Below are 11,514 nucleotides of genomic sequence, written 5' to 3'. Positions count from 1 at the left end.
ATCCGCAGTCTCGCTTATTTACCGATCGCTGACAGAGCGACTGTGCCCATGTTCACTGCCGATGCGCAAGGCGGCGTTCCACAACACGCGCTGAATTTTTCAGCTCTTCTTCAAAAGACAACAAGCTTTGGTCCACAGAGACCTTTTTATAACAAATCAACAGAATCAATCTACAGCTGCTCTAAAACAAACACTCTGTTGAAAGCAAGAGCTGATATTTGTAGTAAGTGCCTGACAGCACAGCCTAGGAATAACCTAACACTCAAATATTTTTAAATGTTAAATACAAAAGGGTACTAGAGCTATTATTACTTATTATTGTAAAAACAGATTAATTTAATTTATTTGTTCTTTTATTGGTTTCTTGCTATGTTTGTGTTGTATTTTGGAGCTCTTGCTCCGAGGCTAACACGTATTACTGGTCACACACTTACACCTAGCTGGCTTCTTGATCTGCCTTGTTTGCATCTAGCATCTATATGTATTAAGCAGAACAACTATAAACAGACATTTTCTATAAAAATAGTCATTAAATGCAATGGAAGATTGGGAAACGTTGTTTGTAGTGTATCTTTTGTTTGAATCAGATGGCAGACAGTCAGATGCATTTATGACATAAGGGAGAGCGGGAATGCTGGCTTGCTGAAAGGCCCCGCGTGTCACCAAGGTCACCAAGCCAACTGAACACCCCGGAAACAGGGGGAATGAGGGAGTGCAGGAATGTCGGCTCACGTAAAGGCCCCGCTTGTCACCAAGGTCACCAGCGTAACCTGACAGCCCGGAAACAGACAGCCATTTTATTGCCTCTCTGTGATCCTGTGAGCAGAAGAAACCAACGACAAAGTGAATGCGGCCAAATGACGTCTGGGGCAGAGATACCCTGGTGAAGTTGGCCATCACCGTTCCCCTTCAGACAGCAGCTCCTTCGTAGCGGGCTGGCTGCATGCCGGAGCCGTGTTCCTGCAGACATGAGCTAAATAACACAGTCATTGATTTGTGATGCACCATAATAGGCCATTAGCGTAATTATGACTGAAGATACTTTGCGGGAGTGAAAATAAATCATTCAAAACACAAGGATTTACATATCCTCAGAAGTGTGACCCATTAATGGCTTTAACACTTTGGAAATGCCTCATGTATATATTGTACTATAATATTTTATTACTCTGTATGTGTTCCAATATAGGCCCTTCCAATTATGATTATGGTCTACAGAATGAATATGTGTGTTTATTATTGTGTGACAGAATTCCCTCTTTTTCATTGTAACTGCTTGATTGAGTTGGGTGTGTAATTATTATCACACATAGAACATTCAGTTAAACAAAACCTGTCCTGTTTGTGCAATTCCAGCAGCTCAGGTCCAATATAAGGCCTACTATAAGTCTTTAAGTGTACTTTACACTGCAGAATCTTTTTTGGAGAGTCTAGTTAATATACAATCCCCCAACATAAAGTAAAAGGTGCCCGGGGGAACATTGCACTTTGGTAACATCGTGGGCAAACTCAGTTACTGGATAAAAAGCCGGGATGAGTCCCGTGTGTGATCAGTAGCGCTGTGACTACCTGGGGCTGAGTGCAGGCTGGACACCGGTAATGGAAGGCAGAGCAGAGAGCCTGCAGGACCCCCTTCCTCACCTTGGCATAGCTGTGGATGAGAATGACCCCAGGAGCAATGTCCTGGTGCTGCTGAAGGAGCTGCGGCCCGAGTGGAAGCCAGAAGAGATTAAACTGAAGGCAAGTGTGGGAGCCTCTGCCAAGCAGCATTGGTCAATACTGAGGCTTGCAGTCCGCATAGGCAGCATAGAGACCCCAGATGGGATCGTCTAACGTTAGTATGGAAACCTATCACTAGCAAAGTCAGCAAGCTAGCTGGACGGCATTCTTCAGCTGTAATCAAAGGTGGAAGTTAAGAAGTTCTGATATTAGCCAGCATGGGACCCTCTTCTGCCCTTTGATGTAGCTGTGGGTAATGCATTAAATCTAGTTAGTTTCCATTAAATCTAATGAAATTAATCTAGTTAGCCTTAACTTTGGTTAGTTTTTTTTCTGTTTCTTTTTAACTACTAGCCATCTAGTAGTAAGCTAACTAGGTCAGTAAAAATGTACTAGCTCAGACCCACAATGTTATTTAACAGCATAGAGGCCATCGCATCTCACAATAATAAATGATCATGTAAAAAAGTTTATTAATGTCATTCAGAGCACCACATGGTACCACAATCAGTACATAACCAATACCTACAACTCCTCCAGCTATCCAAAACTTTTTTGATTGTGATTATTATTATTATTATTATTTAATTCCACATTAGGACGTGATGCATTAAATCTAGTGTTTTCAGTTTCTTTTTAATCTAGCTTGCTAACATCTCTACTAATTCGTCCCTCTAGAGAATAGAGAATTAGGGCTGTCAATTACATTTTTTAATTGCGATCAATTACATGTTTTGGGGGTTAATTCCTTGATTATTGACGTATATAATCATATTGCAATACTATCCAAAAAAGATTTTAGAGTCTGTATATTCAGTGTGGAAATGTATTTATTCCAAACACAAAGACAAAATGCATTTATTAGCTTGCCCCATAAGACTCCGTTAGCTGAATGTTTTGATTTTAGCTATGAATACTAGAATTCTGTGCAACATCATGACAGAACTGTCATTTTGTTTACAGCCAGCAAGCCCATACTATTCTCCCATTTGGGCATCAAAATTCTGCATGCATTAGTGCCAATCAAAGACGTAATAATGGTAGCACTATGAAGGTAATGGGCTGTTGTGATGTATGGAAGGCTGTTGTGATGTATGGAATTCTCAAACTGAGAGGACAGTTGTTAAAACATCTGAGCTAAACAAATCATCCGGGGCTCATTCAGATTCAGTTGGGGCTGAGAACCCCAAGCTTAGCAACATGCCAGGTTAGTTCCAGATACCAACGGAAACGCTGACATTAATAATAAGAACTTGGATTGTTCTTTTGCAATTTTAAAGTCTTCAGTTTGGTGTAGTGTGACCTGGAGTGAGGACACGGGAGACACGCGGCAGACCAGGGGCATCCTCAAGGCCTTTAATTGCATTAACGGCTTTGACCTCGAGGAAGGGAGCGCATGGATGTTTGCTTTGGGGGCAGCTTGCCATGCGCTGGGCTCCATCGCTACTGGGTGGTGCAAAGGTTAACTAGCTCACTTCTACAACTTAAAATCTGCTTTCTTAAAAAAAATAAAATAAGAAAACCTCTTGTCTGGGAAACAGAATTTTTTTTAAATGTATACACTTGAGTTTCTACATGTTTTGTCTGATTAAGACAAAGGACCATTGAATTTTTCATAGTAGGGGAGGGAAACTGACACTGACTCAGATACGGGACTTTATGTCTATGTACTGTAGCCAGATATCACTGACAGTTATCTTTTTTTTGGGGGGGTGACTATCTAAAATGACACAATGCTGTGAAGCGAGTAAACACAAATCAACGCCCGAGTCCTTTCCCTGCCTTTTCATCGCTGCCCTGAAACATCCGCCGCCACATCTTTTAGCTTTAGCCCCCGGGGGAGGGGGGGCTTCGATTCTGGGGCCGGCAGCGGCGAGGGGGGACGCGGCGGTCCTCGGTGAATTTGCAGCTCTGAAGAGGAGACAGCTTTATTCATGTCAGCAAACAGTGCAGCAATCTCCCGGAGTAATAGGCCTTGTGCTCCCAGTGGCCCCGGCAGAGCCGACCCCAGATCCTTCCATCTGAAACCCGGCCGCGGAACAGAAGGCACGGCAAAACAAGCGCGGCCAATTCCCAGCGTACCTGCCCCGCAGCCTCCTCCCACTTCAGACACTGTTTTCTTTGGGCAGAGAGAGGCCAGGCAGAACTATGAAAAGTTAAAGTGATGCTCTGTGTTATGCAGGAAAAAGGAGCCGCTGTTCGCTGAGGCTGCATGAAAGTCTTACTTCAGGAACAAAAAATTAGCATTAGCCTCAGACTGCCTGCACATTGACTAATCCACAGTTCTCCAGGGGGAGTGTGGTAATGTTTCTGAGGGGGGGTCACAGCTGGCACGCGTCTCCCACATTCCCTCACAGCCGTATCCTTTACCAACGGGCTTCGGCGTCAGTGTCCATGCCGAGCGCCGACCGTGTTTCAGTCGTGATCACATCAGCGCCTGAAGACTGCGTATACACTTCCCTGGTTTCGCATTCTTACACTTAAATCCCACGTCCCACTTCGGATATCACTGTAAATCACAACGATCGTGTCTCTGACATACCCACAGTCTTGGAGTTCCAAATCGGCATGGTTACATTGTCAGGTGGATATATATCTAATTGGGACTAAGCACAACACAAACTACCACGGAGTGTGACCTGGAAAAGAAATGCCCCACTAAAATAAAGAAAATATTGAGGGGAAAATAGTTACACCTCTTCAATATATCACTTTAAAGATGATGGGAGACAGGAAGTAGATTGATAATAGCTGAATACATAGGCCAGCGCTTGAGCTCTGTCCAATTGGAAGGCAGATCTGTCCTCATCAGCAGCTTCAGGGCAAAATGTTTTTTCCTCTTTGCTCTTTATCCGAGTCCCTTCAGATCCCCCTTGTCTATAGGTACAGTGCTGTGGGTGGTGACACCAAAGAGGCCTTAAGACCAAATTACAGTCATTCCTTTGTAATAAAAAAAAACAAGTTTGCGGAACACAGTGTTCAGGGCAACAAACCAGCCTGTATTGTAAGCTGATAACAATTATGTAGCAGGCATGTATAATACTGATACAGGGATCAAAGAGATGTAGTAAGTGAATAGGAGAGCAGGTGAATGAAACCCCCGTCTCCTGCTTTAGAGAGGACGCTGCTTGACGTTTGACTCTCCCGAGATGTGCGAGGAAGGCGCGCTCCGTGAAGCTGCACTGGGCGTGAGCTTCCTATTCAGCGTGGAGGCCTTGTGAGGCGCTGAGGCGTTTCAGGAGCCCTCTGCCTGTCTGTGAAAGCAGATCTGAGCAGCCTGCGTGCAAATAGCATGCAAATGTGACTCGACGCCTTGAAAGCGACGTGCTTCCCACTGCAGATACAGGGATTTAAGCACTGACACTGGAGCTGATCGCCAAGGTGCACTTGAGAGGAGCTTTTCCTTTGAGACTGACACTAGCCCATAGAAGGTAATTAAATAAAGCATTTTCATTTAGGAAAGATGACTTTATAGTGCTTATTCATTGGCTTGAGGGTCTCCTTAGTCTGCTCTTTCCTGTATTGCCTGTGAAACAATTTTCATGTTTTCATTTTGCTGCCCTGTGCTGAGAATGATGTATGTTATTTACTGCCCTCTGTGAGTCACATGGGAATGAACCATGCAGTAGATATAGAATTCATCCACCGGCTGCAGTTAATGGGTTACAGGCTTCTAACTTAGAAGCTCTCAGATACCAATAATGTTCTGGAAGTACAACTGAAATTCACATAATTTCTATAACCGATCATCTGCTTGAATGGCTGGGTAATCATATAACCATTATACTCTTGAGCAAGGCCCTTAACCCCAACGGCTACGGAGATGCTGGCTCACTCTGCACTCTGACCCCAAATCTGTATGTATACGTTTATCTGTGTCTGTTATGTACAGCATAATAGATTGATATCATTTATTGAAATAGCCCCATTTTTTTTCTTGAATTTACTACATGCACAGATTCAAAAATAAATATGTAAAAATCATAACATTTGAAATATCAGGCATTTGAACCTTTTTTGCTTTATGGGCTCTGAAGTCCCTTGAATGCTTACAGTAAATAAGTCAGCTTCCCATTTGTACAAGAAAAATAACAATTTATTATAAGAAGGTAAATCAGTTAACTCAGGATGCTGTGGACAAGCACCACTATTTTTTCCTATAGCTGTTCCAAAGAGACACAATATTGAAAAAGCATATTTGCCTAGAATTACTAGCCATAGAATCATAATTTCTTAGCTAAACAGGCAAACTTCATCAAAGGCCACTTGTTCTCCCGCGTCAAAATGCCTGCTGTCCATATATAATTTCCCTGTTGAATTTATGTGAGCTAATTTTCAGTTGAATGGAGCAGTTGTTGTTCCAGTGTAATCTCGCCCGTCTGTGAAGTGCACTCGAAAAGCTGGTGACATTGAAACGCGGCGTCCTGCATTACTTTAGCTTTCAGCTACGCACTCAGCTAATGCCAAGATTCACTACAAAAAGGGCTGAAGTCTTCCTTTGCTTTGAATGACTCTTGTTATAGGAAAAAAAAAAGCCAGCTGCTGATTGGCTGGCATAGCCTTGTGACCGGCCCGACAGAGCAGCCCCTGGGCCTCCCTGCATGCTTGCCTCACATGTCCAGATGTGCAAATAACCTGTCATTCAGGCAGCACCGGTCCAAGGTTGCTGGTGTGTGGAAATCCTGCTAGCTGGACCTTTAGCTTGGCCCATTCCACTGCCAGTGAACCTCTTATAATCGATCCATCCCTGTACCTGTGACCTGTACCTTTCTAACAGTCCCTACGACTGGCTAGACCCCCTGCCAATCACACACAGTCCTCCCAATCCCCATGCTCACTCCCTCTGAGTCACAGGCTCACAACATCTCCTGTCCCCCACTTCGCCCACAATAATCTCTTCATCTGTTTCACTGGCCTTTTACTCTCCTGGGTGCACAAGTAGCAGTGAGGCTCTTGGTATATTCGGTACACAGCTGAGGGCCTTTTTTACCATGCAATCTGATATTTACGTGCCAGTTCTCATGTCTGCACTGCCTTTTCTTCTCCCACTTCTCCTATGTACAATCAATACCCGACACATCACGTGCTGCTAGGAAAAGGCCAAAAGATGTGTAAACTTTTGTTTTACACTCAGCATCTTTGGAAGAGACTTCAAATGGAAAAAGACTTCAAACACAGGCAGCGAGACTTCTTTGATCTTGGTCTGAATGCAATAGAGTTATGCCACACTGAAATATAAAAAAGAAAGAAAGAAAACTAGACTCAGGCCCTGGAAACGATGTGAGGAACATGCTGGTAGGTGTGCAGGGTTCTCTTTGACTACGTGAGGCATGCTTTACTCCTTTAAAGTGGGACTTCAGAAGCCGAGTACAATCGGCAGAATTATTAAGCAGATCAGGTCACCTGCTCAAATAAACATGCGGAGGCACATGAAAAGATGGGGAAGTGAAGTGCTGCTGAAAGCATTTCAGCACTGGAGCTGAAAGTTGGTTATAAATGACTGTCTTCCCTTAAGACGTTAAGCACGCGCAGCCGTTGGAAGCGGCGTTCCAGGTTAGCACGTGTGACTTTGCCATTATAGCTATCAATAGCTAACAGAACAAGACAGCCAAATTCATTTGGAAAACAGGCAGTGTGAGCTTAGATAATATTCAGAGAAAGATTAACTTGTAAATAGTACTGTGACTTTTCAGTACGTTAACAGCATGACCCACTGTGATGCCTGTTATTAGATTTAGAGAATGTATGTACTTGCACATGGAGATGATGTGATAGCTGTGCCGAGGTCAAGGTAATCTGCCAGAAGAGTCAAGGTAAACTGCCAGAAGAGTTAAGGTAAACTGCCAGATGAGTCATGGTAAACTGCCAGAAGAGTCATGGTAAACTGCCAAATGAGTCATGGTAAACTGCCAGATGAGTCATGGTAAACTGCCAGATGAGTTAAGGTAAACTGCCAGATGAGTCATGGTAAACTGCCAGATGAGTTAAGGTAAACTGCCAGAAGAGTTAAGGTAAACTGCCAGATGAGTCATGGTAAACTGCCAGATGAGTCATGGTAAACTGCCAGATGAGTCATGGTGAACTGCCAGATGAGTCATGGTAAACTGCCAGATGAGTCATGGTAAACTGCCAGATGAGTCAAGGTAAACTGCCAGAACAGCTGTGACTGGTCCCCATGAAATGTCCCCTTTTCACTCATGAGCAGTACTTCACCGAAGGCATCACCAACCAGCTGATCGGCTGCTTCGTAGACTCTTTGCTGGGAGACGTGGTGCTGGTCCGTATCTACGGAAACAAGACCGAGCTCTTTGTGGACCGCCAGAGGGAGATGGAGAATTTCCGGGTGCTTCATCAACATGACTGCGCCCCGGAGCTCTACTGCAGCTTCCAGAACGGCATCTGCTATGAGTTTGTGCAGGGAGAGGTGATGGACGATAATCTGCTGAGACAGCCCGTCATATACAGGTAAGCACAGCACTCAGACATGCGCTCGCACGGACAGGCTGGCTCTCGGAGAGGCAGGAGGCCGGCAGAGTGCTAACCACGCAGACAATGCCCTCGGGCAGGATCTCACACCAAGCCTTTGAGGTGTCTCGCTCTTCCCTGTATATCAACATGTTAAAGAGGCAGCGCTGAAAGCCACAGCACCTCCCCCAACTCCCCTATCATTCTGATTCTCCCCCCAAAGAGGCCTTTTCATGAATCAGATTTTAGCTCGTCATTTAATATCTTGTGCCCAGGCAGCTCTGTAACTCTGCCTCCTCATTCCTCCAGACTACAGTGTCACCCAAAAGCTGACTCTGAGCTGTTATCCTCCAAACATCTTCTCTCCCTCTATACAACCTGCCACCAAGGACAGAAAACGAATATCTGAAAGGCATTTCTGCAGTAACAATGTATTTCCAGGTCACCTGTAGAATTATATTAAGGTCATGCAGGCTGATTCAGATTCATATGAGCATCATATTGATATAAGGCTCCCTTTTGCCACTTATAAATGGTAGTAATTAGCTCATTAATAATAAGAAATAGTGTTGTAACTTGTTTATAATTGTCTAATAACAATTTCCAAAGTGTTACAACCCAATTAATAACCTGATTATAAAGGATTCGTAAACCCTTCATAAGAGTAGCATTCTTGTGAAGTGGTACCAATACAGGCATCCAATGAGCCACGTGAGACATGTCCACCAGTTACTAAATGCTTGGATGGCCCAAGTTCACCTCCACTCGTCCTTTTTACAATAAATAAGCTCCACCACATCATAAGCCTATTATTTGACCTAGATCTGGTTTTCAGAATCACTCATGACGTTCCTGACCTGCTGATGAATTCATTGTCTTCCAGGCACTAACAAACACAAACAAAAATGGCTTGAATCAGTCACAGTCCCACAGGGCAATCAGATAGACTGAGATGTCATTATCAAGGTGCCTATGGGGTCTGCTTCAGGGCTTTGCCAATCTCTGGACCCATTGGCTTTGGATGGAGTGGCGGGATGTATATCGTGACATTGCAATGGGCGCACATCGTGAAGGGATGTGATTTAAGAAAGATTTAAAAATAATTTAGAAAGATAAATATTTCATAATTAAAAAATAAGACTAACACTGTTTAGGGTGCAGTTTCACTACTAAACAAATCCCACCTGTCCCCGCTATTGCCAACACCCCTGCCTGGAGCTGATTTACACACAAGCACCCCCAATTCAGCATCCCCAGCATTATGGAAGGGATTCATCTGGTGGCTGAGCCAAGAGTTTCACTGAGGAATTTGGATTTTATTTAAGAGGTTATTTTAGAATGATGTTGGTTTAGGAATAGCTCTGTGTCAGGGGAGACCAAAAGTGAATACATTTCTAAATGAAATATGATTTAACAATATTTCACTGGGCAACTTCTTAAGCCAGAAAACTACAAGTAACATTCATCAATCCATCTGAAAAAAAAATGATTGCTTTACAATATTGTGCTTTCAGTCAGATTGAGTGATCATGCAGCTTAAATAATGTAACATGAAAACAGTCCTGTCGGATTTTCAGTAGTCTTAATGAAATGCGAAAAAAGGCATGAAAGGAAAGTGATTGTTCCTGTTTTTTTCTGGAGGCTGATAGCGAAGGAGATGGCGAGGATCCATTCGATCAAGCCCAGAAACGGCTCCTCCTCCAGACCCGTCCTGTGGGAGAAGCTCTCAGAGCTCCTGTGCCTGGTTAAAGCCGCTCACAGTGGGTCCCCCGGGTGGTGAGTGTGGACCGCTGCGTGAACACTCTCTGCATGCTATGCTCTCGCCATGCGAGGAGCCACTGCCTTCTCACACTGCCTTCTCACACTGCTCCCAGCTTCTACACCTCCGCCGGTAGCCGGCCAATGTCATAATTCGGGGGCTCCCGTGTCATCAGCCTCCACCTTACACGGACGGGGCCCCTGATGCGTTACGCTCGCAAGTGACCCCACCCCCCGAGTACATGGAAGGCCCCCATCTGTCATGCAGTGCGGCAGTGATCAGCTGCAAGAAATCAAGCCCCTGCTTTAGATTCCCTCTCAACTGATTAAGATAAACTGCCTCTCAGCCACAGTCACCCCCCCCCCCCCCACAGCCCAATCAATTAAAACAATCAATTAGAGTCTGCCAGCTGAGTCTTTAGTAAAGGTGGATACCACAGGCCTGAGACAGAGACGTTAACACCCGCTTGGAAAAACACGCTTCAGAATTTGCATTTCCAGCCATCAGAGGCGGAGCCCTTAAAATTAATAAAGAGATTCTTATCTTTTCCCTGCAGTTAGAGTGATGGCTGCCTTGTGTTTTTTTGCAGTAGTGAACATGCCAGTTAAATATTAAGTCTGTCCCTCTGCCAGATTGCTCCTCCTGCTCACAGCCGTTATTAGAATTCATTTGTATTATTAAAGCTTCCCCTCAGCTAATGGCTATTCCAGTGTAAACATTTAGCCAAGGAACCTCTTCGTTCTGCTATAACTCAGAGCACCGCTGACCTTTAGAATAAAGTATTATTTTGCTCTTAAAAATGATTATTGCTTGTTAAGAGGGGAATCATGGCATCGATTCCATGTAAAATATGTGCATGATTTATTTATGTAACGTGACTTTCATCCTGTAATTACATTTGCCAGATTTTACAGTAGCAGGTAGCCTGAAGCACATTTCTGTTAAAGGCACTCATCTGCTGCCCTTCAAGTGACCACAGCAAAGAGAGCAGCATTTCTTGGTAGTCTTTTCAATAATTTATTTTAAAAAATAGGTTGAAAAACCACCAGCCATCATTAAGGCATAGTTTTAACATGAAGGACCAATTCATAGTTAAAAATATTTTCAGATGTTGAATATAACTAGTCTTGGTAAAACAATAAAAGAATATTCTTTTCCAACTGCAGTAGTTTTTTTTTGGGGGGGGGGGGGGTTCGGCATTTACAGCGAGGCTGTAACTTCTGCGCTGCTGATATTGAGTGTGGTGACTTCTGCACCATTTGGCTTGAGTTACTTCGCTTTTTGTTGTGTTTTTCGGGTTTTACGGGGAGAGGGTGTAAAAACATTAAAGAGAGGTCTTCTTCGTTACTGTCACATTTACAAAGGGCCTGGAAGGAGACTCCCTAATCATCAAGGAAACCGGGCAGACATTAAAGACAGGGGCCACAGTAATGGGTTCTCGTTTAAATGATCATAGCCCCAGTGACCCCTCGACAGGAGGTGAGGCCCTTTATATCCCTGAGCACAGCTTATCCTGTCCCTTAAGATGCCGCTGTGTGCAGATCACGCGCACTGGAAGGACTGGGACCTGC

At 44.1% G+C, this 11,514-nt stretch overlaps 1 protein-coding gene across 1 annotated transcript in view; it reads left to right on the top strand.

Annotated features, from left to right (window-relative positions):
- Nucleotides 1–1,507: 1,507 nt before the first annotated feature.
- The window catches only part of LOC111840559 (ethanolamine kinase 1-like), a 35,564-nt gene continuing 25,557 nt past the window's right edge, over nucleotides 1,508–11,514 (top strand). The window contains exons 1-3 of the mRNA XM_023805522.2: nucleotides 1,508–1,740; nucleotides 7,925–8,184; nucleotides 9,826–9,960. Of these exons, the coding sequence (XP_023661290.1) occupies nucleotides 1,600–1,740; nucleotides 7,925–8,184; nucleotides 9,826–9,960 (536 nt within the window). The 5' untranslated portion in view covers nucleotides 1,508–1,599. The remainder of the gene's footprint in view (nucleotides 1,741–7,924; nucleotides 8,185–9,825; nucleotides 9,961–11,514) is intronic.

The sequence above is a fragment of the Paramormyrops kingsleyae genome, chromosome 11, assembly GCF_048594095.1.
Source record: "Paramormyrops kingsleyae isolate MSU_618 chromosome 11, PKINGS_0.4, whole genome shotgun sequence".
In the NCBI taxonomy this organism is placed as follows: Eukaryota; Metazoa; Chordata; class Actinopteri; order Osteoglossiformes; family Mormyridae; genus Paramormyrops; species Paramormyrops kingsleyae.
The sequence above is the reverse complement of the archived record's forward strand: the minus strand, read 5'-3'. Positions and strand labels throughout refer to the sequence as shown.